Source organism: Rhinoderma darwinii, chromosome 7, assembly GCF_050947455.1.
Source record: "Rhinoderma darwinii isolate aRhiDar2 chromosome 7, aRhiDar2.hap1, whole genome shotgun sequence".
Lineage (NCBI taxonomy): Eukaryota > Metazoa > Chordata > Amphibia > Anura > Rhinodermatidae > Rhinoderma > Rhinoderma darwinii.
Genome location: NC_134693.1, coordinates 53,562,360 through 53,590,277, shown reverse-complemented (window position 1 = coordinate 53,590,277; position 27,918 = coordinate 53,562,360). Strand labels below are relative to the sequence as shown.

The following is a 27,918-nucleotide window of genomic DNA, read 5'->3' as shown; positions in this document are numbered from 1 at the left end:
AATGAAAAGAATGTTCACATTACCTGACAGAATGATTAAAACCGTATAGATACTTAAAGCAGATTTTCACCCTCATGATTCTCTACAGCGGCCATCTTATTTGAAATGTAGAAGTTCATAGAAAGGTGTCATGGTAAAACATTTGGTGCTAGAAATTACGGGTATACCGCATACGTTTTTCAGTAGTGGATCTGTTTTCTAGGTGAACGTCAGAAAATCCTCAACTGGCTGCTTTCCTATAATCCATTGTGGCTTCGTGTAGGCCTTGAGGTAACCGCTTTAGTATAAAACATGTTTTTTTTATTTTCTCTGTATTTCACCTCATACAATGTTTCACATGCTTCTTTCAAGATTTTGGTGTATCTGCGTGTTGCAAGGCCACATTTGTTGTCCTTCCAGTCACTTCATGTTTTGTTGGGATTTGTAGGCCCTCTGCAGTACGGATGTATTCACACAATTGTTAGATTTATGTATTTTGAACAAAATTTTTTTTTATTGAAAAACTTTTCATAAGCAAAGAGGTTTTTTAACATTCAAAAAACCCCAACCTGTATTTTAAAAATTTAGTACAGATCCAGCCGTCACACTGTCTACTCCACTCTACCTTTTTTTAAATAGATTTTGTAAACCGTGAGGTAAACTTTAATGAAATTTTGGATATGGAGCACTGCGCTTGTTGATGACTAATCAACCATCTAGGATTATGACAAACCTCCTACCCCTTTTGTCCTCCCACCAATACCTCCATGTCAGGCCCGCTTTACACGGCTGTGTTCGGTCCGTGAGATACGGACCATGTGTCGGCTGTATTTCCCGAACCGAACACCGTACAGGGAGCCGGTCTCCTAGCGTCATAGGCATCCATCATGCTGTGAGGCACTGCTGGACTACTGTTCCATATTAAAAACCTAAATACAGTATTGGACAGTATTTCCACGGGAAGGCATGGACTCGGTCTGGCTCCCTGAACGGTGTTCATTACGGGAAATTCAGCCGACATACCACCCGTATCTCACAGACTGAACACGGCCGTGTGAAGCAGGCCTTAGATGTAGTCATGTATAGTTTTCCTTCTTTTTTTAAAAATCCTGGCACTGCTGGTGTACCATTTTTATGGTTATATAGATCATCTTGTTCTGCTGCCCTTTATGGTATGGGCTATTACTGTGGAGTTTTAAATTTTATTTTATTTTTTTCATTTATACATTGCTTCTTCTGGTCTTGTCTGCAGTCTTGCCTTCCCACTATAAAAAAGTTATGAAGAGTTTTTTGTTTTTTTTCTTGTAGCTCAGGGTGTGGAACTTTTTGTTTTACAATGATCTGAGTTTAATGGTATATTGTTTGCTTGGCAGACTACATTCGGAGAGTTAATTTCTTTGGAAAGTAATAACGATGTCACTGGCCTTGCTGTATTCATCTTGCATCGCTTGCTTTGGAATCCAGACATTGCGTCAGAATACAGACACCCCTCCGTTCCGCACCTTTATCGTGATGGTGAGTGTTGGCGCATAAGGAGGGCACTCTTTTTGTAATCCTTTTCGATGGGTGCACAGCTGGGGTGGGTAAAATACTGTAGACTTCAGGGGCAAGCTAAACAAACTGCAGGAGCAAATTTTGACTTTTTCAGTGTCCCAGCAATAGAAGGCTCCATATAAAACAGCCCATAAATTTAGACACCACAAGAAATTGTTTAGATGTCTCTGCTACCTGGCTCCTGGAATTTGTTCTGCCCCACTGTAATGCCTTGCTAAGTTTCCATGGCTTCAACTACATATTTTCAGGTCATGAAGAGGCTCTATCAAAGTTTACCCTGAAGAAGTTGCTGCTGTTGGTTTTCTTTCTTGACTATGCCAAACAGTCAAGACTCATTGATCATGATCCCTGCTTATTCTGTAAAGATGCTGAATTCAAGGTGTGTATATTTGCCACGCAGAAGAAAATATATCTAGTTTATCTGATTTTGTTATTGTTAGAGGTGAGTTTTATATGAATAAAGCTTCGTTCACATGTGCATCGGAGGCCTGCGTTGCAGATCCGGCAGGGTTTACCGGAGGCACCCCGATGGAACCTATCAAAGTCAATGGGTTCCGTAGGCAACCGACTGTGCCCGTTGTGCAACGAAACCGTTGGTTCCGTTATTCACTTGTTCTGCTCCTCTGACAGAGCAGAACAGAATGGTTCAACGCAGATGTGGACCCAGCCTAAGAGGGCATTTGTAGTGTTCCACTTGATCTAATCTTTGGTCCCCCAGGAACTGAAATGACAGCTGGCTGTATATGCCTTTTCATATGCATGGGATATGTATGCAAGTCACAGGGGCCATTTCGAATAGATGGGGAAACTCGCAAAAATGTTGCTGAGTCAATTACACTGCAGCCCCACCACATTAAGGCTAGATTCACACAGGCGTTGCTCATCTCCGACGTGAAAAATTGCAGTTTTTCACGTCCGAGGTGCATCCGTGCTCTGCGGGACGCGCTATCATGCATCCCCCATAGACCTAAAGTCTATGGAGGGAAGCGTGAAAAAATAGGACGTCCTGTTCTCTCACGAAACCCTCACACAGTCCGTTGAAACAACGGCCATGTGAATGGCCACATTGCATTATATAGGTCCGTGTGACGGTCGTTGTTTCAACGGCCGTCACACGAAAGTTTAACACGTTCGTGTGAATAAGACCTAACAGCCTCCCCTAAAACCAGTACATGGATAGATCTTTTTGGTCATGGTTCCCAGTTCTCCTGTTTTAGGCTGGGTTCACACGGCCTATTTTCAGACGAGGCGTAAAATAGGGCTACAATACGTCGGCAAACATCTGCCCATTCATCTGAATGGGTTTGCCGACGTACTGTGCAGACAACCTGTCATTTACGCGTTGTCGTTTGACAGCTGTCAAACGACGACAAATTACAGCCTCGGCAAAAGAAGTGCAGGACACTTATATACATTATATGCAGGACACATCTTTCAGACGTAATTTGAGCCGTTCTTCATTGAACTCCATGAAGCACAGCTCAAAATTTACGGCTGTCAGAGAAGCCTCGCAAAATGTGAGGAGGAGCAATTACGGCTGAAACGAGGCAGCTGTTTTCTCCTGAAAACAGTCTGTCTTTTCAGACATAAATGCCTGATATCGTGTGCACATACCCTAAAACTAAGTTTTCATTTTGCCACAGAATTACCTGGCTTTCTTTGTATTTTCCTCTTTGCAGGCTAGTAAGGACCTTTTGTTGGCTTTCTCTCGTGATTTCTTGAGTGGAGAAGGAGATCTCTCGCGCCACCTTGGTTATTTAGGCTTAACAGTTAGCCATGCCCAGACTCCTCTCGATGAATTTGACTTTGCAGTGACAAACCTGGCTGTGGATTTGCAGTGTGGTGTTCGTCTCGTGTGAGTAATATTCTTTGTATTGACTCTTAGCATTGTAAGAATTGGTGATCAATGTATATATTTTATGATGGTGAAACTGGATTCAATATGCAATTATGTAAGTTACTAACCACAGGGTCATATTTTGGCTACTTTCAGGTGACCGTCATACAAGCAAATTTTAGTGTCTGTATAATGGCCACAATAGCCAGAGCTCATGCCGAACTTAGGTCACCATGCAGTAGGATCTCAAAATGTGCTCGTGTTACAGCTGTCTGAAAGCTGCCTTTCCAGGCTCCTGGGTTGGTTACTGTGTTCCTGTGGAGACCCCTCCAAGGTGTCCCAAGCCTCAGCCCACTGGATTGTTTGAGGTTTTTTTTTGTATTTTTTTTTTTTATCCTTTCCCTCATGTGTTTCTGTTTAAATTGCCCCATATAATCACAATCCTAACCATAACGTGAACTGAGAATTCAATGTGGAGAACGGAGTCATCTGAAACTTTTTCTGGCCTTAACTTTTCTAAAGTTTAATTTGCGCTTTTTAAGGTGCTTTTTTTTAGTTTTTAATACTGTATTTTCATGACTTTAAAGTGTAGATAGCACCCGAATTGTTTTCTCTATCCTATTCTTCATAGTGTGTGTGTAATATATATATATATATATATATATATATATATATATATATATAATGTTTTCTAAGTAAATTAACTTTGCACTTGTTTTGGTCAACATCAATGTCTGTACGCAAGACTTTTGCAATGGTCTGCAGTAGTTTATCCAGAGTAGCCTAAAGCCCCTATTATACAGCTGCGATTTTGGCTAGTGCAGCGAGTGCCGATCAATGAAACATTGTTGATCGGCGCTCGTTTGCTCCTGTCACGCGGACCTATGGATGGGTTGTTACTCCGATCGCTCATCCCTATACATTTTTATCATGTCGGTAGCGCATCTCCCTGTTTACACTCATTTCACTTTTTTAAAACCATATGACCGGCGGAAGATCGAGCATTTGCTGATCTGCTGATCGCTGCCGCGTTTAGACAGGGCAATTATCGGCAACGAGTGTTATATGACTGCTCGTCTGCCTGATCTTCGCCCAGTGTAAAACCCCTTTAATTGAAGGCCATCTGTATAAATTTCATTCATTCATCTGTCTTTACACTGCTTCTTTCTGTAAACAGGCGAACAATGGAACTTCTCACTCAAAACTGGATCTTATCAAAAAAGCTAAGGGTCCCAGCAATAAGTCGCTTGCAGAAAATGCACAATGTGGAAGTAGCTTTTCAAGTCTTGACCGAGAGGGGTGTGCAGATAAAAGATGAACATGGTAAATATTTCTAACAGTCTCTTGTAGGATTCCAGTCTATGTTTTGATGAATAAGTTGAGTTTTACATATAGTTGTTTATAGCTTATATACCTCCTTATTCAACTAATATTAAATGGGTTGTCCAGTCCCTAAAAATTGATCGGTCAAGGCCCGACTACTGGACCCTTGTCGACCAGTTGTTTTGAAGGGGCCGCAGCGCTCGTACGAGCGCTTGTTCCCCTTAATTTCCCTTACTGCTAACACTGTATCACAGACGCGCTTGTAGTGGCTGTTTCCAGTATTGCAGCCTTTTCCCATTCCTTTCAATGGGAGATGGTCGTAATACTGTGAAACGCTGCTACTGCTGTGTCGGGGATTCACTGTGTGAGCAGTGATCAGAATTAAGAGGAAGCAGCGCTTGTACGAGCAATGCGACCCCTTCAAAACAGCTGATTGGCAGGGCTCCCGGCAGTCGGACCCCGACCGATCAGATATTGATGGTCTATCCTGCGGATAGGCCAACAATTTTTAGAGCCCGGACAAACCCCTTTTAGACACCCACCTCTTGGACCCGTCTTCTGTTTGTAATATCCATGCCCACATTTTAAAAACAAAACATCTGCTTTACCTAGACAATAACTTGGCATTAATGCTCATCTAGATCATACTTTCTGCCCATCTAGTGGTTTCTGCCTGCACCTGCTGGCACATGTTTTTTGTTTTTTTTAGAGGAGCCAGTAGCTGCACATGTTGGAATTTGGAAAAATTGCTGTGATTGTAAACATAAAAATAGATTTTTGGTTGCATTTAACAAATCAATTTCATTCTATTTCTAAACTACCATGATGCAGAATTTTTTTTAATGTTTTTTTGTGTGTGTGCTCTGAACTAAGTAGCCTTCTTCTTCTTCTTATTGACCAGAAATTTGTGACCCGTCTCTGGTACTGATTTTCACACGACCATGCTTATGTTCAGGGGTGAAAATAAAAACAAAAAATAACCGAACATGTTCACTCTTGACTGATGAGGAGATGCCATGCTTTACTACTCTATATTGTAATTGCATTTTTTGTAGGTGTCGCCATCGCGTCCAAGGACATTGTAGACCGACATCGTGAACGTACGCTGGCTCTGCTATGGCACATTGTGTTTACATTTCAGGTATAAATTTTATTTTCAATGGCGACTAACACCGTAGTAATCCAGATGTAAGTAATCATTAAAGGGGTTTGCCCGAGAGACATTTATGACCTATCCACAGGACATGTCATAAATGTACGATAGATGGATTGTTGTGTCTGAACTCCGACCACGAAAAAGGTTACGTGGTCGGGAGTTACGAAAACTGCGTAAGTCCCATAGAACTGAATGGTAGTGACGGAAACGGCATAGGTCTCGTGCTTCGGTAACTGCCATTCACTACTATGGGAGTTACGGAAACCGCGTAGCTCAGCGACCATATAACCAGGAAGTGGCCAGGAGGCAGGTAGAACGGGGTTTAGGGAGCTTTGTTCCAGAGATAGGTGCGGGTCCCTGAGGTGGGACCCGCATCTATCTGACATTTATGACATCCTGTGAATATCTCCTAAATGTCTCCCATGGGAAAACCCCTTTAACAACCTATGATAGTCCTGGTATAGCAGTAGTGATATAGAAACCCTTTGTCAAATCTATAGTTGTACAGAAATCTAAATGCCATTGATAAAAAGCAGTCCTTAGACCTAATATTGATGCTCGTTCCTGGAAACCGTGCAAACATATAGAAGTAGAAACCACATTAAAGAGTTGTCCTAGGACAAATATTATATTTGTGTCGGTTGGGAGAAAGCCTGATCGATCCTCCGGTAGAGTAAAGCTATTATTTTCAGAATAGTAATTCAGGGTAGAGGATATTGCCATAACACAAGCCGATAAACTGTGTGAAGGCTTTTAGGTAACTACAGAATCAAATGTATTTTGTGGAAGAAATATGTAGCAGTCTTCATAAAAGCCTTTGTTGCCACCAGTTCTCTGCAGACTACTACCGTATACCTGAAGAGTAAGCTGATAAGTTGGGGGCTAGAATTCTCCTTACTACTTGCCAATATTGGGGAGCGGGACATGGTCATATACTGCAAGGCCCCTTTTTCTCACAGTAGCTAACTTATGGAAAGCGGTCACCATTGTCTTTCCATTAAGTTCTTGTTGGCATCACGTAGGCTGCCTTTGGTACTAGGGCAAACAAATGCGAGAGCAGCACTGCAGGCTACATCCCAGAAGTCATGGTCTTTGCCCTGTTTCCAGCTCGCCTGAATAAAATATTCAACCATACGAAGCTGATTTTGGGGATACTAGCCAGTGGGCCACTAATGTTCCAAATAAAGACCAAAAGCGCTGTGTTTGTTTTAATACATAATATGCTTAAACTGTGATCCTAAGGCATGCAAATACTTTTTATAGGTGGATGTCTTACTCAATATTGATAATTTGAAGGAGGAAATAAAGTTTCTAAGACACAGTTATATTGTGCAGAAAAAGCTTGCTGCCCTCCGTGCTCTCTCTGCATCGATTTCCAAAAAACGAGACAGTGACTCTTTTTCGCCTGACCATTACAGTGAGCAAGTGCTACTACTTATGGAATGGGTTAATGCTGTATGTGCCTTCTATAATACAAAGGTAAGATCTACTCCGCTAAGTTCTCTACTGGAATGAAAGAAAAAATGTGTGTGTGTGTGTATATATATATATATATATATATATATATATATATATATATATCTCTCAAAAAGAAAGCCGCACAGCTCCGGATATTGGGTGCAAAATCAATCCTCCCGGACTCCGGCTAAGAGTCCATAGCTATAGAGAACAAAAATTAGAGGCAGCGCTATAATTTTCTCTCTCTATTACAAAGATCCTATTGAGTAGGATTGAAATGTTGTTTGGGTGAATAAACACACCACTTCATTTGTTCACTACCTGGAGTACTCCCTTTAATTTTTCTATCTTTGAATAAAACTGTTACTGCTATGTAAACTGTTTGATAAATGTGAAGACTTACTTTGTATTTTCATTTCTGGTAGGTTGAAAACTTCACTGTATCCTTTTCTGATGGTCGAGTATTTTGTTACCTAATTAATCATTACCACCCAAGTTACGTGCCATCAAATGCTATATGTGAGAGGACAACTCAGACCATAGAGTGTAGTAAAACTGCAACTATAGGACTGAATTCTTCCTCAGACTCTGACAACTCTTTGGATATTTGTCCGGAAATGTATGATCAAGGTAACACTACTTTTTTTTTTTTTTTTTTTTTTTTTTTTTTTTTAAATGTATTACTATATCAAAATAAACCACAATATACTTATCTATCATTCTACAGTTATAAAAAGTTGAATTTTAGGCAAGCGAGATTAGGTCTAGGTGATGCACAAATCCAATGCACGCTGACTTTGTATCTGGAGCTGGGAGACCACTACGTCCCCTTGATAGTCTCATAATGTGCTTGGCTTGAGCTCCTGTTACATTTATCTACAACTTGACTGCAATATCTTATATTGAATAAGCGGGTGTGATGCTCTGATACGTGTGGGCTATTCTGCTACTGCAGGTCCATAATAAAGGTGTGTTGTGCGGTTTTGTTTAGCAGTAGATTGTGCGATACCATCTAGTCACGTAGTGATTCATGCAAACTCTTCCCAACCATTAAAAGTGATATTTTAGGTGGCCAGTGGCTTGAACTTAGAGAATGGTCTTATGATTTTTTTATTATTTTCTCTCTCTAGGTTTAACATCATCCGCTTTCTTTAAGGAGCTACTAGACAATGAGAAAGCAAACTTCAATCTTGTGCAGAACGCTACATCCGACCTAGGAGGAATCCCGGCAATGATCCATCACTCTGACATGTCTAATACAATACCAGATGAAAAGGTAATGTCTATTTCTTAGCTTAAAATGTATCTCACTAAGTTTTGACACCCGGACCCCGCACCGATCAGCTGCTCTGACTGCCTCTGGCATCGGATGTCCGTGCTGGAAGCAGAAGTCTTCAGTCACAGTGTAGCGGCCGTGCTACAGTGTACAGTGCCATCTGCTTCCAGCACGAACACTGCATAACAACTGGTGGCCGGAACAGCTGATCGGTGCGGGGTCCAGGTGTTGGACCCCATATATCATATACTGATGACCTATCCTGTGTATAGGTCATCAGTATAAAAAAACGTCCCGTGCCGGGACAACCCCTTTAAGTCTAACTCAGCAGAGTATGTGAGATCACATGATCGACCAATCAGCTGCTGAATCCCATGTTATAAGAGCCCCATATAAATATTCAGGAACAGACATTTTTTGAAGATTCTTAGATAATATTCAGGATTGCAGTTACTAGAAGAAAATCCGTCACTTAGAGAAGAATTTATGAAAATCTGTTTGCTCCAAAGATGGAGAAAAGCAACTATTTGGTGAAAGACTCTCTTTAAAGCATCAAACGTTTAACTTTGTTATAGATTTCTCCATCTAGCACATGAGATCATCATCTTATATAGCACAACTGTACATAACTTCTGAGCTATTGATTCTTTAAATGGCAATAATGATACCGTTCCTGGTCTACAGAGTTTTTATTTTATTTTATTTCAGGTTGTGATTATTTACCTCTCATTCCTTTGTGCTCGGCTTCTCGATATTCACAAGGAAGCCCGGGCAGCCAGAATTATACAGGCAGCTTGGAGAAGACACAGACTGGCAGCAGAACAACAGTTATTACAGGTGGGTGTTCTATGCAGTTATAGGAAGTTATTAATAATATTTTAAAGTGTAGCTAAACGTTTGACAAACTTCTGACTTGTCATAGAGACATGTCAGAAGTTTGGATTGGTGGGGGTCCGAGCACTGAGACCCCCACCAATCGCTAGAACAAAGCAGCTGAAGCCCTCGTTCGAGCGTTCAGCTGCTTCGTTTCTGTTCGGCTTTTTCCAGAAAGCCGATGTATCCGTGTACGGACTCATAGACTTTGTATTGAGCCCGTACACCGATACATTTATTTCCGGAAAAAGCCGAACAGACACGAAGCAGCTGAGCGCTCACACGAGTGCTTCAGCTGCTTTGTTCTAGCGATTAGTGGGGGTCTCAGTGCTCAGACCACCATCAATCCAAACTTCTGACATGTCGCTATGATATGTCAGAAATTTGAACGTTTGGCTTCACTTTAAAAAAAATACCCTCCTTTCTTTCTCCTATTTTCTCCTCCATTAGTGAAAACTTTGTTAGATTTTAAATATATTAATCTCCTTACAGCACTAAAACCCAGTTTTCCATATTAGAAGAGATACATGAAATTGTCAGAAAACTGGCTATGAAGACCTAGTGTAGAATATAAAAAAAGGCTCTAACGCTCCTGCTTTTCTGAACTTCTCAGATTCCATTGTCTATAGCCACATATTTGATGATCGTCATATATCATTCGGACTGGGGCATGACTTATTAATGACTCAAATATTGATAGCTGAGGCAGAAGTGTGAACTCCGATTTTAAAGGGGTTTTCAAGCCAGAAAATAATTGATGGATGGGCAATCAATAGCTGATGGGTCAGGGTCTGACTCCCAGGACCTCAGCCGATCAGCTGTTTTGAACGAGTGAAGCTTCCCTTTAATTTCTACTTGCTCGCTGTGAATCGTTGACACACATTTAGCGGCGATTCACAGGTATTTCAGCCGCCTTCTCCCATTTGAAGTGAATGGGGACGGGTCCAAACCTATGAATTGCCGCTACATGTGTGTCGACGATTCACAGCGAGCAAGTAGAAATGAAGGGGAAGCTGCACTCATATGAGCGCTGTACCCCCTTCAAAACAGTTGATTGGCGAGGAGTCGGACCCTGACCGATAGAGCTATTGATGGCCTATGCTAAAGCTAGGCCATCATTCTTTACTGTCTGGAAAACCCCTTTAACTCATCTGGTTTAATGTTTCCATTTAATTTCCAGAAGAAGCACAAGGCTGCCTGTGTCATCCAGCTTGCGGTGCGAAAATTCCTGTCACAACGCAGGGTTTTTAAGAGATTTTCTTCTGCCATTATAATCCAAAAGCACTGGAGAAGATACTTGGCCTACAAGAAGTTGGTAAAATTAAGAACTATAAGACTAAAAGAAATTGAGACTTCAGCAGCTTCCATTATTCAGGTGTGTATGTCAACTTTCTGACTTTTAGTTATGTTTTGATTCGTTACAAAAATCCATTAAGTTCCTTGTTAAACTGGTTGTACAGGATTAGAGGAACGTTGCTTTCTTCCAGATTGTGTGTGGTATTGCAGCTCCGCTCGATTTAAGTGAATGGGGCTGAGCAGCAAAACCAAACCCAACCTGTAGACCGTTGTGGCATTTTTTATTTTTTTGGCAGAAAAGTCATTGTTTTCTAACCTTATAAAACCCCTTCCCTCTGCAGGCATTTTTCAGATTTTTACTTTAGTTTTTTCCTCCCTACTCCTTTTTTTTTTTTTTTTTATGTATCTGTCGATTTATAGCCGTATGAGGGTTTTTTGTTTTTGTGTTTTTTTTGCTTGCGGGAACGAGTTGTAGATTTTCACGTCACACGAGAGAGGAGGGAGAGAGAGACTCACTGTCTAATATCCTCCTCATTAGTAAATGATTTTTATATGTGGACCTAATTCTATTGTATAAACTGAATTAGCCATTGTATGCAGGATGCTATAGCCCTTTTGTGTTTGTATCTGTTATGGTGACATTAGAGCTTTCTAGGAGACAAACTCCAAACTATGTTTATCATTCGTGAATATGAAATTTATTTTTTTTTCTTCTTTTTATAGAGACATTGGAGAGGTTTTGCTGCTCGGAAGTACTACAGAACTTTAAAAGTATATGTTGTTCTAATGCAAGCAAGAGTCCGATCAAAGATTGCTGTTGCTTCCCACAAAAGGACATTGTGTGCTGTAAAAACCATTCAAGTTCATGTGCGCTGTTGGTTATTGGCTACAAAAGAACGGAACCGCTATCTCTGTCTAAAATCTGCAACTGCTGTTATCCAGTCTGCTTATAGGAGGTGGAAACATGATAAGATTAAAAGAGAAAACGCAGCTGCGTTGGTGCTTCAGAAAGCCTACAAGAGATGGCAGGAGCGCCAGCTGACCGCCATGACAAATGCAACTATTGCAATTCAGTCACAGTATCGTATGCTTAAGGAACGACGTAAATACTTGACCTTGCAGGCAGCTGCGATAAAGATCCAGTCCCTGTTTAAAATGAAGCAGGAAAGAAAACGCTATCTTGTCCTAAAGCAGACTGTGATTTTTATACAAAGATTGATTCGAGCGAACAAATCCATGCTGAAAGAGAGAAAATGTTTCTTCAGGGTAAGGGGATCCTGTGTTAAAATACAATGTGCTGTAAGAGGATATCTGGTGAGAAGGCAGATTAAAGTGTGGCATAACGCTGCAACTACACTGCAAGCGTGCTACAGAATGCACCAGGCTAGAAAGGCGTATCTAACCATTTACGGAGCTGCTCTGGTCATACAGAAGAGATTTCGGGCGCACAAAGATGGTGTTTATCAGAGGAAAACTTTCCTGTTCATGAAACTGTCCGCTGTACGATTGCAAGCAACCTACCGTGGGTACATACAGCGTAAGAAATTAAGAATTCAGCATACTGCGGCCTGTACCATACAAGCCAACTACCAATGTTATATAGCAAGGAAGCGTTATTTGAAAATGCGACTATCTGCGCTTACTATTCAGAGTTGGTACAGAAGTCAAAAACAAAAGAGCGTAGAAATGGAAAATTTCCGAAAAGCTAAGAGGGCGATTGCTGTGATACAAGCTGCATACCGTGGCTTTAAAGTGCGGAGGCAGCTTCACAAGCAGCATGGTGCCGCAGTTCTTATTCAGTCTGCGTTCAGAAGATTGGTTGCTCAAAAAAAGTTTGAAGAACAAAAAAAGGCTGCGTTCATCGTCCAGCAGCACTACCGGGCTGTACTGACTGGTAGAAAGGAAAGACAGAGATATCTTTATATGTGTCTGATGGTAAGAAAGATGCAAGCTATCTGGAGGGGCAGGAAAGTTAGAAGGGAGATTCTGACATTGCACAGGGCTGCAACTCTAATCCAATCCTATTATAGAATGCATGTCTGCCGAACAACTTATACGACCATACAGCGGTCTACTGAGCTCATTCAGAGTCACTACAGAGCTTATCTTTCACAGAAGTGTCAACGATCCCAATATCTAAAAACCAAAGCCGCCATTAAAGTCCTTCAAGCTGCATATAGAGGGTGGAGGACCAGGAAGAATATTTCAGAGATTCATAAAGCAGCCTGCACTATTCAGACCTATTACCGTTCCTACAGAATCAAAAAGCAGTATCTTGAATTGAGGATGGGTGCAACAACAATACAGAGATGGTACCGCACCACAATAGCCGCTCGGATACAGCGAGCAGAATACGTCCACCTCAGGAGGAATGTAATTAAACTTCAGTCTATCTACAGAGGTGTGAAGACGAGGCAAAGAGTCATTCAGATGCGCAAATCTGTAACTTTGATCCAGTCCTTCTTTAGAATGTACAAGCAGAGGGTGGAATACCGGAAAATGAGGCAGGCAGCTGTGGGGATCCAGCAACAGTACAGAGCAGTTCTGCGAGGCAGGTCGGTGCAGAATCGATATTTAAACCTTAAAAAAGCTGCATGCACCATTCAAGCAGCATGGAGAGGGAGAAATCTCAGGAAGCAGATTGGTCGCATGCGTGTGGCTGCAACTGTGATCCAGTCACAATATCGAATGTTCAAACAACGATGTTCCTTTAACAAGCTAAGAAATGTCACTATAGCAGTTCAGCAGCGCTACCGTGCTTCTCGGGAGAGAGACCGACAAATGCTGCTGTACTGCAATATGAGACATGCTGCCTTGTGCATTCAGTCGTCTTTTCGGGCAATGAAGCAGCAGCGTGAGTTCAAGGTCAAGTGGGAAGCTGCCAGGGTCATTCAAAGGGCTCTCAAGTCCTTTATAGAACGATGCCGGTTTCTAAAACTGCGAGATGCCGCCATAATTGTTCAGAAAAGATATAAATTAAAAAGGCTCGGTGATCGTCGTAGACAAGAGTTCATTCAATTAAAGAAGGCCGCAATTGTTTTACAAGCTGCATACAGGGGTTTCAGAGAGAGGAGGAAGCTGCAGAACATGCACTATGCCGCCACGGTCATCCAGGCAATGTTTAAAATGCGTAAGTCACGTGTTGTATATCAAAACCTAAAATGTGCGTCAATCACCATACAGCGCTGTTACAGGTCATATAGATCTGCTGCCTATGAGAGAGAAGCATTCATAAAGCTACGTAAATCGACGATAAGACTTCAGGCTGCATATCGGGGTGGTAAGGTGAGGCGGGCAATAACTCAAAGGCACCATGCTGCTTCCAAAATCCAAGCGGCATACAGGATGTATTTATGCAAATGTGATTATGAAAAAACTCAGTGGGCTGTACGTGTGATGCAGCAGAGATACCAGGCAAATAAGATGAGGGACTTTGAAGTTTTGCGCTACTCCTTTATAAGAGATGCCACCCTTTGCATCCAAGCCAGTTATAGAGGCTGGCACATCAGGAAAGAGCTAAGAAACCAGAGAAGAGCTGCCATAATCATCCAGAGACTATTCAGAACCCACATGGAGTACAATCGGTACCAAGCATTAAAAGAGACAACCGTTCGCGTTCAGAGACTATATAGAGCAGCTGTTGTGACACGTCAGCAGTATCGTAGTTATCAGTCAATGCGAGAAGCTGCAGTTTGTATTCAGGCTTCGTACAGAGGATATAAAGTAAGAAAAGACCTAGATCTGAATCACAAAATGGCCATCAGAATACAAGCTTGCTTTAGGATGCACATAATTCTAGTATTGTATAGGGCTCAGCGTGCGGCAGCCTGTAAGATTCAGATGTGGTACCGTTCAATGGTCAAATGTAGATGGATACGAGGTCAATTTCTAAAATTTCGTAGCTCGGCCATCATTATTCAGGCAGGGTTTAGGGGAATAAAAGTGCGCAGAAATATCCGAACCATGATTAAAGCCGCCATTGTAATCCAGTCCAGTTATCGCATATATGCTCAACAGACCTACTACAAAAGCCTGATCAAAGCCACCAAAACTATACAGCAGCGATACAGAGCAAAGAAGGCAAGGGACCGAGACTTGTGTTTGTACCAAACCACCAAGAAATCTGCTGTATTGCTTCAAGCGGCATTTAGAGGAGCAAAAGTACGAAGGCAGATTCAAACGTGGCACCATGCTGCCACGATCCTCCAAAGGTGTGTTCAAGCCTATCTACAAAGAAAGAACTACTTAAAACTTAGGTTTGCTACAGTTTGTCTCCAGAGAAGATATAGAGTATTGATTCTAGCTAGATCTGAGCGCTCAAATTTTCTCACTTGTCGAAACGCGGCAGCTTGCATCCAATCTACGTGGAGAGCGTATAAAGCCAGGGAAAGACTCCAGCAGAAAAACCGAGCCGCAACCGTGATCCAAGCCTCTTACCGTATGTACAGACACTGGAAATCTTATATTGCCTTGCAACGAGCGGCAAGACAAATACAGATGCGTTTTAGAGCAAAGTTGTTAAGAGACGAGGCAGTCAAGCGGTATACCACAGTAAGGAATGCGACAACGTGCATACAGTCCGCATTCCGTGCCATGAAAAAGAGAAAAGAATCCAGCAGGACGGCAGCTGCTCTAGTAATCCAGGCTGCATGGAAGATGCGTCAGAAAAGAATAGCCTTCTTACAGATCAAGTCTGCAGTGGTGGTTATCCAGGTGGTCTTCAGAGTCTATCTGGTTAGGAAAAGGCGCAAAGAAGTGGAAGTATCTGCCTGCTGTGTACAGAACTGGTTCAGAAGATGTCGCCAAGCTCGTCTGCAGAGAGCCCACTATCTGTCGGTGAGAGCATCCACAATAGTAATTCAATCTTGTTTCAGAGGGTTGCTGGCTCGCAGGATTTTACACCGAGAAAAAGCTGCAAGAAAGCTACAGACTTATCTACGTATGGCTGTGTGTCGGAGAAGGTTCTTGCTGCTTAGAAGATCTGCTGTAAAGTTGCAGTCCTACTACAGGATGCAAAGGGTGATGAAACTGTATCATAAGCAGAGAACCTCTGCAGTCCTCCTCCAGCAGTGGTACAGGTCTCTTATTGCTATGAGGCAACAGAGGATGGCATACCTGGATGTTAAAAGAAGAGTGATCTGTGTGCAGTCAGTAGTGCGGAGATTTTGTGCTCAACAGAGGTTCATGAAGGCACGGAGTGCTGCCACCATAATTCAGGTGTGTATCAAATTTTTTTTTTCTGCTATGAAAACCTTATTTAAAGGGCACGCCCACATAAAACATTATTGTAATTGTTAATTTTTTTTATTGCTCCAATACATCTAAAACAAATGAGATCTAAAATCCAAATTAAAAACTTTGAATAGTTTTAAAAATATTCTTACTTTTTGCTAATCTATCAAATATACGTTGGCAAGAAGTAAGGGACGGATGGAAAGGCGTATAACTTCAGGATCTGACTACACAGGCTTTGTTTGTAGTCTGTAACTGTGGAGACGCAAAATTGTCTGCATAAGAGCTGGAGACCCAAAATTGTAGGACGTTTTCAATCTATGCTAAGTAGCAAAGTTGTTTCATATGTTCGTGTAGATGCATTAGAGCAATATAAAAAATTAATGCAAATTCATCTTGTAACCTGGAGACTAAAAAAATATCAAACTGGCGCCTGGAGTGTTGTAACGTAGCTCTTCTAGACTTCAGTAACTCGTCTAGACCTCCTGGTCTAATAACCTATTGAGTTTAATAGTACTGGATAACCTTTTTGTGGTTCGCCTATAATCTACAGACCGGTAAATCAAAAATGTTTAGATTGCATAAAAGCTTTTCTGTTACACTATGTATTGAATCTTCGCTCCTTCTACAGCTGCATTCACAATTTTGGGGGCTTCTAACCTACCCTCCCCCTCAACTATAGCTGTGTATATAAAGCATGCGCTGATTATTTGTATTCTAAGAAACCCAAAACAGTAATGTTTTTAACTGTATAGCACAAACTTGATGTGAACAAAGCCTTACATTCTGTAACCGGACCAAAGAAATAGAAGTGAGACCATGTATGTCAAACCGTTGTGTAGCTTTTATCTACTGTAACGTATATAAACTAGTAAACTGATTATTACGTTTTAAGATTTGAGAGCCGGTGCTATAAAAAAATAAAAAGACTATTTTTTTAATTATTGCTTCTTTTCTAGACCCACTGGCGTAGATATGCGCAAAGAAAGTCTTTCTTCCAGTATAAACAGGCTATACGAACTATACAACAAAGATATCGCGCACACTGTCTGCAGAAACTCCATCGTCATTACTACCTGAAGCTCAGAATGGCGGCTGTCGTCCTGCAGGTATTTTTTTACATTTCATGTAAAAGAGATGAGTTGCTTTTATTTTGATTGAAGAGAAAAAATCCTTAAATCGGTGATCTGTACCAGAAGGTTTACACACATAGTACACCTACGCTATGTAGTGGAAATGCTGCGGGCTTCTCATGTGGATTTGCGCACGGATAATCTGCAGCGGAATACAGTATCAGCCATATGGTCGAGATGTGACTAAATCTCATCCACGTGCTGGGGAATTTTTAAAGGGGCTGTCCAGGATTTGAAAAACATGGCGGCCTTTCTTTCCCCCAAAAACACACTTTCCACAGTGCCCACTGTAGATGGTGCCCACATAGCGCCACACACACTGCACATGTACATAGCGCCACACTCTCCTTTCCCCGTTCCTGCCCCATCTCCAGCGATGTAGGGCTGATCTCTTTTGACAAAACTTGCTCCAGGAGAGCGATGCAGGCGGCACGATAACGTCTTTGCTGCCTGCATCACAAAATGGCGAGGAATTGAACAGATGGTTCCCTTGCCTTGTCAGCGCTGTCAATTGTATCTAGGTCCTAAGGACGCTGATACAATGGAGTCCCCTTGTGAGGGCCAGGATCCATTTTTTAACGACCGTCACAAGGATGACTTTCTGAAAACCGACCATTTAAAGACTGATCAGTTGACTTTGGGGGCCGTCGGGCCGTGAAAACGGCCAGAAATAGAACATGTTCTATCTTTTGATGACCAGTGTTCATGTGCCATTAAAAAAACGGCCCCGTGAGCACACCTTGTTCTGAAAACAGCGGTGCAATGTGTGAAAATAGCCTTACACACCTATACTTTTCCGGAGTTTTCCTTTTATTTAACGGATCATCAAATGTACATGGACATTTGCAATAATTTTACATAATAACAGTAGCAAATTATTGTATCAACGAAAGCAATAATTATTATAATGTGCACTCATCGTACTGGTCGTTTTTATTTTTTCTTATCTGTGTTCATTTAGGAAAATAAAAACGAATGGTGCTTTTAGTGTTTAGCTGTGGTTTTTCTCTAGGGTGTTTTTTGGTGGGAGCTAAAACACTGGCCAGATGTTTGCTGGTATGTGTCTGTAACATATATATATATATATATATATATATATAATTAGACACATACCAGCAAACATCTGGCCAGTGTTTTAGCTCCCACCAAAAAACACCCTAGAGAAAAATATATATATATATTTTTTTATTTAATTTTTTCTTCATCCTTGTTTGACTGACTATCTCACATTTTTACAAATTCAGGCTGCCTACAGGGGGTCACAAACCAGGGCATTATTAAGAAAAGAGAAAGCAGTTTGTGTGATCCAGCAATTCTTCAGATCCTTCACTATTCGTAGAAACTACATTACCCTCATCAGGACTGTTGAGACTCTTCAGAGACGTGTGAGGGCCAAGCAGGAAACGGCAAGGTAAGCTGGTACTGCCAATATAGAGGCATTAGGTCATACCTATAGGATATATTTTTATATGTATATGGTAAGATTATCAATGGGACTAATAAAGGTATTATAAAACCGACTAAGGAGCATGTTAATAGTAACACGGTGGGTATGTTTTTGTCTATGGTGATAGGTTTACAAAAATTCGAAAGGCCGCCATGTGCATACAGAGGAGGTGGCGAGAGGCCATTATTTCAAGGAATATCCGAAGACAGTTTCTACAAAAACAAGCTGCTGCAAAAAGACTTCAGTCTGTGTATAGAGGATATGCTGTCAGAAAAGAAATTCACAAGGTATGTTTCCTTACAGTTTCCCCCACAACCGTGGAAATATTATAATGACACGATGTTCAGGATTACCCTCCCAAAATAGATTGACTGTTGGGTATATCCTAAGAACAAAAAACACATTTTAAAGAAAGTGTCATATTTAGATTAGTACACTCAAGTAAGAAGTCCCATATGATAGCCCGCATGTACTGTGGGAGCGAGCAATGCAAACGTCTCTTAGGAATTACACAGTTATCAGGCTCCGCCTGGGAGGACGTGACTAAGGCCCTGTTCACATGGAGTTTTTTTGCAGGCATTCTGCCTCAAAATTCCGTATTCTGTTTGCCGTGTTTTTCGCCTGCGGGCAAAAAACGCTTTCTTTGCCTCCCATTGATATCAAGGGGAGGTCAGAGACGTAAACGCCTGTTAGGGCATGTCGCTGCTTTTTTCAGTGAGCCGGTTTTACCGCTCGTGGAGAAAACTCTTCCGCCTCCTATTGAAATCAATGGGAGGCGTTTTCGGGCATTTTTGGTGCGGTTTCCGACGTGATTTTCGCGTAAAAAAAAAAAAAACCTGTGTGAACCGGGCCTAAAAGGGAAGTTTTAAAAAAAAAAAAAAAAAGGCTAAATTTACACTCCGATGTACGGTCTTCAGATATATATGCCGATGTGCCCACAGACTTTTAAAGGTGTTTTATGGCAGATGTATTCAGCTGTTTAGTATAGAGTTGTAGATGTGTATCCTTAAGGTTATGTTCACACGTACAAAAAGAAGTGGCTATTATAAAAATAAATGGCTGTGTTCAAGGGAAAACGGCCTCTGATTTCAAGTTATTTCTGAGGCTGAGAACGAAACTATTACTTTTTAAACTTATATTGTAGTGTCAATGGAAAATCCGCTCCAAAAACGCCTCAAGTAGTGACATGCGTTTTTTTTTTGTTTTTTTTTTTTTTTTTTAAAATTCCGCAAGGTAAAAATACGCCTCATGTGAATAGCACAGTGCGTTTCCCATTGAAATTAATAGGAAACCGTTGGAAAGCTTATTTCAAGTGTATTTTGGAGTGTAATACGAGGCTTTTACTCTCTAAAATAAGCCGTTTGAACATACCCTAAGACATCCTTGGCACTAGCGTATTTTTCACCAGCATTCTGTCCGCGCTTTTAGGTGCGTGATACGGAGCGAATGTAAGTAAATTGAGCTGTTCGCATAGTTGTATAAAGTACGTGCATGTATTAATAATGCAGCAGGCACTCCTTCCCTCTGTTCTGAAGATGTAGGATGTCTTGCGTATTGTCTGTTTTACCGTATTTCAGAAGACCCTTTAAAGGCCGATCTCCTATTTAAGACCGGCTATCCCTTTATTTATTCTAAATTTTCTAGTTTAGATTACGTGTAAACCGTTGTTATCATAACTTGCTCCCACAACGTATTAACAACACACTCTGTATTAGAACCTTTATCTAGTAGAGAATCGGCCCAAATAATGAATTTGAAAACGTTCCAGTCGTCCTGTCCGATGGTTGCCCAACAAGGCACTTTGTGAATAATAACTGGGGAACTTTAGGCTTGCTTTTATTAATTATTAGTGTAGATATGTTTTTAAGGCCGTTTTCTACCCTTTCAGAGATCCCGCTCACTGGATACACAGAATTGCCCTCAAGTTATTTTCTTCAGTAAATTTAAATAGTGTTAGGTGATCAAAACTTTTCTGTAGCATGCTGAGAACCATAAATTCAAAGCTGGTATTCTGGTTTTCTCGTCTTTAGAAGCAGCACGCAGCTTGTGTCATACAAGCCGCATACAGAGGTTTCTGGGATCGGCGAAGGTTCCTCAGACTTAAAGGTGCAGCGGTGACATTACAGCAGCGCTTTAGGGCTTTGCAACTGGGAAGATGTGAACTCCTTCGTTACATTCAACTGAGGAATTCTGTCATCCGATTACAAGCCTGTGCCCGAGGCTGGCTGGGCAGAATACAGGTAATTGCAGCAACCTCAGGTTTTGAAGCGCATTATACTTGGTAGAGTCGATTCATTATAGAAGTCCTGGTAAAAGTTTTTATTTTATGGCTGCCTTTCTATTATAGAAGTGCTTAAAGTGAATATTCACTCATGAATAACATTTTGTTTTTTTGTTTTGCTTTTTAAATTGAAGCCGGGTCAAAATTCTTTGACTTTTTAATATTTCTTTTATAGTGGTCATCAGAGCTCTGTTTTCCAAAACAGAGCTCCAAATCGATATAAAACCAAACATTCTGGTGACTTGCAGCTGCCACTAGAGGGAGCTTACTACATACATACATACATACATTGAACTGCATATGCAGTAAGCTTCCTCTAATGGTGGCTGCAGTCAAATAGAATATTCTCTTTTAAAGGGTTGTCTCACGATGAAGACCCCTGTCTATAGGCCCAGAGTTGCTATGTAAGAGCAGTTTCAATGGCCACCAAGTAATACCATGTTTCAGCGGTGGCGACACTCAAACTGGAAACAATGGGGAAGATTGATCAAAATTGATGCAAGAGGATGAAACCAGTGACCTGATTGGTTGCCATCAGAAACTAATTCTCTTTTTCTTTGCACCTAGATCACATTAAAGCTAAATTATGTGCTATGAGAAGGTTTAACAACTAGGAGCACATTTTACAATACTACATGTAATGCAAGTGTTGACATGGCGAGGCTGCTGTTAGAGGAGCCTTATGGTTATTCATGTGCTTACACCAATTTGATACTTAAACTCCTTTAAAACCGATTATTTACTGCAGTCTTTCCACTATATTCTTTTCAGTTCATGTTTTAATATTCTATCTTCTAGGCTGCCCGTCTTATTCGGGAAAGACAAGTTCTGAGGTTCAGTTCTGCTGTTCTTCACCATCTATCTGCCTTGCGGATTCAGAGATTTTACCGACGTCGCCTGGTTCTCAAAAAGGCGCAGAAACAAATAACCAACGTGATTTACATTCAGGTACGTGCTTTAATTAGAGACCCTGTTGCTCAAGTGCACTGGAGGCCGCCATATTGTAAATCATATCACTTGTGAAGTTGCTGCCTGCTCTGCTGTGTAATCGTGACAGGCAAACTAGAAACTCAGATTGCACGTGCTGTAGATTTTCACATGTCCTAATGAACGATTGCTTTTTCAGAGGTGGTATCGTTCGAAAGTGCAGCAGAGGAACTTCTACATCACACGGCAAAAGTTAATCACTCTGCAACGTGCGGTGCGATCGTGGTTACAGCGCCGACATGAAGCCGCCATTAAAATCCAGAGAAATGTCAGGGTTTATCTTCAACGCAGGAAAGCTGCTAAAGTGAAATGTGGTATTGTAAAACTCCAGGTACGTTCTGCAGGGTTAAGGATGTTTGCTCCGGGTTATTTTTATTATTGCATACGCATTTATGGCTGAAAAGTATGAGGACAATTGATAGTAACGCAAATATGAATTTGTTGAACATCCCATTCCAAAACCATGGGTGTAAATATGTTGTTGGGCCCCCTTTTGTGTCTATAACAGTCTCCACGCATCTGGGAAATCTTTCCACAAAATTTTGGAATGTGTTTTGTGGGAATTTTTCACCCATTCAGCCAAAGGAACATTTGTGAGGTCAGGTGCTGAGGTTGGAGGAGAGAGCCTGGCTCGCAATTGTCCTTCCAATTCATCCCAAAGGTTTTGGATGGGGTTGAGGTCAAGGCTCTGTCCAGGCCACTCGAGATTCTTCACACCAAGCTCCTCAAACCATGTCTTTATGGACCTTGTTTTGTGCACAGGGGCACAGTTCTGCTGGAACAGGAAAGGGCCTTCCCCAAACTTGTCACAAAGTTGGAAGCATGCAATTGTCCAAAATGTGTCTCTATTCTGTAGTATTAACTTAACCCTTCACTGGCAATAAGGGGCCTAGGCCAACCCCTAAAAAAACCTTATTATTGATTTGCCGGTTGTTTCTTCTTTTACTTGTAGGCTCTCTGGAGAGGTTACCAGTGGAGGAAAAAACATGATACCAAAGCAGTGAAAAAGTTACGGAAGCGTCTACAGAAAATAAATGAACACATTAAAGATGAAGATAAACTATGTAACAGAACATTGGTTGCCTTAAATTACCTGCTGACTTACAAACAGCTCTCCTTCATCCTGGCGGCTCTGCAGCATCTTGGTGAGATTCTGCTTTCCAACTACAAGATGTGCACAATAAGATGTTGTATTAGGACCTTGTAATGCTTACATGCTGTGCGCCCCTTAATTCTCCTGCAGAAGTTGCCACCAGACTGTCGTCTGTTTGCTGTGAGAACATGGCACAGAGTGGAGCTGTAAAGAGCATATTTACCCTGATTCGTAGCTGTAACCGAAGCATTCCTTGCATGGAGGTGATCAAGCTGTCAATTCAGGTGCTGCTCAACCTATCAAAGGTAAACTTCTAGATATGGATGTTAGAATCTGAGCTGCATGTGCCAGTCTCTTCCGGAGTGCAGTATATTCATCAACCGGGCACACTGGAGTTTGAGAACTTTGAGGGAGTTGTGCTCGGCAGGTGCACTCCTCTGTGTCTGAAAAAATGGTTCATGGTCTTCATAACACCATATTCTTTAATGCATTTATGCCAGAAAACTGCCCCATTGTTGAATGCCACTTTGTTGTCCCATAAACAATATGGTTTAATATTTGCCCCATTAAAGTGTCATAGTACCGTGTTTCCCCGAAAGTAAGACAGTGTCTTACTTTCTTTTTATCCCCAAAAGCCCCACTATGTCTTACTTTCGGGGTATGTCTTATATTGAAAAAAAATTGTCAAATTATTATTATTTTTTTTTTTTTTCACAAACTTTATTTAACTGTTTTACATTTTTTTTTTTAGTCCCCTATGCGATGTGCCGATCGCATATATAATGCTTTGGTATACTTAGTATACCGAAGCATTATTGCCTGTCAGTGTAAAACTGACAGGCAACCTATTAGGTCATGCCTCCGGCATCGCCTAACAGGCAGATGCTGAAGGCAGACCTGGGGGTCTTTGTTAGACCCCCGGCTGTCATGGAAACCCGACGGCGACCCGCGATTTGTTTGCGGGGGCGCCGATCGGGTGACAGAGGGAGCTCCCCCCTCTGTCAAACACATTAAATGCCGCTGTCACTATTGACAGCGGCATTTAATGGGTTAAACTGCCGGAATCGGCGCGCGCTTCGATTCCGGCAGTTGCAGCAGGAGCCAGGCTGTGTATAACAGCCGTGCTCCTGCCGCTGATCGCGTGGGTACAGTCTCAGTACCCGCGCCATCACAGGACGGATATATCCGTCCTCCTGCGCGAACTAGCAGCTGCTGAGGACGGATATACCCCCGTGTTTCCCCGAAAGTAAGACATATGTCTTACTTTCGGGGTACGGCTTATATTAGCCGACCCCCCTGAAACCCCCGATACGTCTTACAATCGGGGGTGTCTTACTATCGGGGAAACACGGTAGTATGTCAGAAGTTTAGATCAGTGGAGATCCAGGTGCGCAGACCCCCAAAGTCCACTGGACCCCCTTTACTGATATCACTATGACATGTAAGGTTACATGGCAACTTTGGTCACGTACATGTCACGCAACCTGAAAAATCTTTGCAACCTTCTGTTGCATGACTATTTTATGATGCAACTTGACTTCGAGCACCATGCAATTCAGGCTTTGCGACACTACCAAAAAAAAGTAAAAACAAAAATGCTAAAATGCCACATAGGGGTCCGTTGCACGCGACTTTGCTTGCATAGACTCTAATCTAAACGCAACCGCATTCACAATCATTACGTGCGGTTTTGCGGTGTAGCCCCAACCTTAAACATGTGTCTAATGCTTTGCTCCATATATCATATATCATGCATGTTGTCATGTTTACAAAGCCCAGGTCTGGAATTATTTTCTCATTTTGACTACAGTATGAAAGAACGGTATTTGCAGTCTATGAGGTAGAGAACTCTGTGGAAATTCTTCTCGATTTGATGCAAATCTACAGGGAGAAAGCTGGAGACAAAGTATGCGATAAAGGGGGCAGCATATTTACGAAGACCTGCTGTCTCTTGGCAATCTTTGCACTGAACTCCCAGAGAGCTCGGGTAGGTGCTTGGTGTAATGTCGATTTTTGTGTTCAGTGTCATGCTTCATAGCTGCTCTGTCAATGGATCCCTATAGCTTGACACTTTCTGCAACATATTACAATGATACAGCAAATTCTGACACTTTTCTCATTGCAGTAATGAATAGGGGCTATTAGCCTGTGGCCCCTCATGGTAACACTGTGCCCCCCCCTTTTTTTCCCTCCTGTTTCCCTCCTGTTTCCCTTCAGTTCCTTTTATGGTCATTAATTAAATGTCATTTGGTTTAACCCTCTTTTTCCCCTATTTTTATTTGGTACTTACCTGTATGAGGTCAAGTTCAGGTCAGTGGTGCCCCACCCACTTGGTCTTGGCACGCACAGGTTCTGGAAAATTCCTATGTGGCGGGAAAATCTGGTGTTTTCATTGGTTCCCTTTGGTAAAAAGGCGGGAATTTTGAATATATATTCCCAGGTTTTGGAGTGGTCTGCTGCCCGTCCGAGTTGGATGAAGAAGAGGAACATCATCGCCCTGCCACCCATCCCTTTTATTGTCGCGGTATCTTGTTAGTGGGGGGTTAGTCGCCCAGTTTATGGGTGGACAAGGTCATGAATTATTGGTATAATATTTATTGTTTTTTAATATTTATTAAAATATTTGGTATTTATTACAAGATTAAAATTAATTTCTTCTATTTATTATGTAACCCCTTAATAAATACCGCGGCCATTTTATTCCATCTGCATTGTCTCTTGGTCTTTGTTTATTAATTACGTTTTTAGTATGTGTGTTTGGAAGGTTGGGTGGCGCTTGTGTTACCATGTCTCTCGCTCATTGCTTTCCAAGCGTAATGCCCTTAATAAGAATCACATAAGGTGTTCCTGAGATGAAAGCATGACTGAACTGTGTTTCTTCTTCTCAGGAAATCCGTGACAAACCTAAAGCTTTAGATCGTATCTGTAGCATTTACAAATCAATTGCACGAAAACATAAGATGGACGCGGCAAGGAATATCAGCAAACAGCTAATGAGCTATAGTCTAGGAAACAGCTCAATGCAAGCAACACCTGTGCGCACAAGAATTGTTTCAAGGTACGGTTCATCTGCTTATACCGGTATATTATGCTTCCTTCTATTTCCCCATTAACTTCTGTTGAGAATCACAAGAAGAAATGGAAATCTATCTGGTACTTTTATGAAAAGGTTTGAACCGTGCTATGTAGAATGGGAAATTTCCCTTGCTCATTTTAATACAATATTTTCTTGACTGTTTTAAAAAGAGGAATTTGGGAACGATGCTAAACCAGAACTTGTAATATCATTTAACACATTCTTACTGCCTGCAAAACTATGTAGTGTTCTACCTCAAAGGATAGAGCCCTGGGTCTCCAAGCCGAAGCCCTAAGGATGGAGATGTTAAAGGGACACTGCAGGCAGAACTAATACTGTGCAGGGCCTAAGGGGGCGCTGCATGACACTGATCCTTCTTTGGTGTTCCTTCTTGTCATGCCCCATCCCCTGGGCCCTACACTAGGCATAACTGTGTACAGTATAATTTTTTTTTTTTCCCCCTACAGTGTTCCTTTAAAGGCTTTGTACACTTTTATTTTTTTATTCCCCCCCCCCTGTAGTGTTACAGATGCCACCTGATGACCTGTTAGCACCTTAGCAGCTTTTTACACCAACCTTGTACCTTGAATGGGGCTGCTTATAAGCACCACTGTACCTGTTGTATATTTTGCACAAAATTATCTTTCATACTTACATTAAAAAAAAATTCCCCAAATCTCTTAACAGAATTAAACCTGACTGGGTGCTAAGAAAAGACAACATGCGGGAGGTTGTGGACCCCTTGAAAGCCATTGAGATGGTGATGTTAACCTTTGGAATGTCCATTTGAGTCTATCCAATAGCTGAATGGATCCTGATTGTTTTTAAAAGATTGTAAATTTAGGGTATTTTTACTTTTTATTGTTTAAGATTTCTTTTCCAGAATTGTATATTGGAAGCTTTTTTTTATCTCCGAAGTATTATTCTGCTAATCACAGCTTAAAGAAATCCTCGTTTTTGAAACGACGCTGTATTATACTGTTGTAAATAGTCTTTTGTATAGCTAAAAAAAATGTACAATAAAGTACAGTGCTTAACAACTCAGACTATTTTACTTTGTGTTTCAATAGTATTTTTTTATTGAGAGAATGAACGGAGTACATTGTAACGCTCCGAGTCGTGGACAGACTTTTTTACTTTTGTATCCCATTCAAACTGTTGAGGAAAAAAAGCTTTGTGGGTTCTGGATCTAAATAAGGACTATCTGACATAGTATCATAGGCCAATGATATAATGAAAAAAAAAATTAAAATCTCTTCCCGCCGCAGCTATTTTTCCGATTTTCACTTTAGTGCTTTCCTCCCAAAAGCCATATCTTTTATTTTTCAGTCGATATTGCCGTATGATGGCTTATTTTTTGTGGGATGAGTTGTAGATTTTTATGGCCTCTTTTATTATACCATATAATGTAGTGGGAAACTGGGAAAAATTTCTTTTGTGGGGTGGAATGGGTAAAAACAGCGATTCGTCCATCTTTTCGGGGGGTTTCTGTTTTACGGTGTTCATCATGCGGTAAAAACGGCATGTTAACTTTATTCTGTGGGTCAATATATTTGCGGCTATGCCAAATTTGTGTGTGTGTGTGTGTGTGTGTGTGTGTTTTTTCTTTGTTTCTTGTATTTTTTTTATATGTTTTACAAGGAAAAAACTGATTGTTAAAAATAAAGTTGTGTTTGTCTTGTGAGAGCCATAGTTGTCGTCCGACCCGTTGACCCCCCCCCCCCCCCCTGTCGTTTGCTCGGTATGAGGGCTTATTTTTTGTGGGTCCTGCTGTAGTTTCTATTGGTACCACTTTGGGGTACATGAGACTTTTTGGTCACTTTAAATTCAATTTTTTTTGTGGGAGCTGAAGTGACCAAGAAACAGATTCTGACGTTTTTTTTTTTTTACGTCCACCGTGCGGGTTAAATAATGTTA

General features: G+C 41.3%; 1 protein-coding gene across 1 annotated transcript in view; it reads left to right on the top strand.

Annotated features, from left to right (window-relative positions):
• Positions 1-27,036, top strand: part of ASPM (assembly factor for spindle microtubules) — a 37,586-nt gene extending 10,550 nt beyond the window's left edge. Inside the window, exons 8-30 of the mRNA XM_075833374.1 lie at positions 203-270; positions 1,353-1,494; positions 1,782-1,912; positions 3,213-3,388; positions 4,548-4,693; positions 5,749-5,834; positions 7,113-7,328; positions 7,733-7,937; positions 8,438-8,583; positions 9,292-9,420; positions 10,637-10,831; positions 11,476-15,969; positions 16,944-17,093; positions 18,362-18,528; positions 18,692-18,851; positions 20,595-20,804; positions 21,644-21,793; positions 21,972-22,163; positions 22,785-22,977; positions 23,076-23,230; positions 24,736-24,912; positions 25,814-25,983; positions 26,689-27,036. Of these exons, the coding sequence (XP_075689489.1) occupies positions 203-270; positions 1,353-1,494; positions 1,782-1,912; positions 3,213-3,388; positions 4,548-4,693; positions 5,749-5,834; positions 7,113-7,328; positions 7,733-7,937; positions 8,438-8,583; positions 9,292-9,420; positions 10,637-10,831; positions 11,476-15,969; positions 16,944-17,093; positions 18,362-18,528; positions 18,692-18,851; positions 20,595-20,804; positions 21,644-21,793; positions 21,972-22,163; positions 22,785-22,977; positions 23,076-23,230; positions 24,736-24,912; positions 25,814-25,983; positions 26,689-26,791 (7,961 nt within the window). The 3' untranslated portion in view covers positions 26,792-27,036. The remainder of the gene's footprint in view (positions 1-202; positions 271-1,352; positions 1,495-1,781; positions 1,913-3,212; positions 3,389-4,547; positions 4,694-5,748; positions 5,835-7,112; positions 7,329-7,732; positions 7,938-8,437; positions 8,584-9,291; positions 9,421-10,636; positions 10,832-11,475; positions 15,970-16,943; positions 17,094-18,361; positions 18,529-18,691; positions 18,852-20,594; positions 20,805-21,643; positions 21,794-21,971; positions 22,164-22,784; positions 22,978-23,075; positions 23,231-24,735; positions 24,913-25,813; positions 25,984-26,688) is intronic.
• The last annotated feature ends 882 nt before the right edge of the window (positions 27,037-27,918 follow it).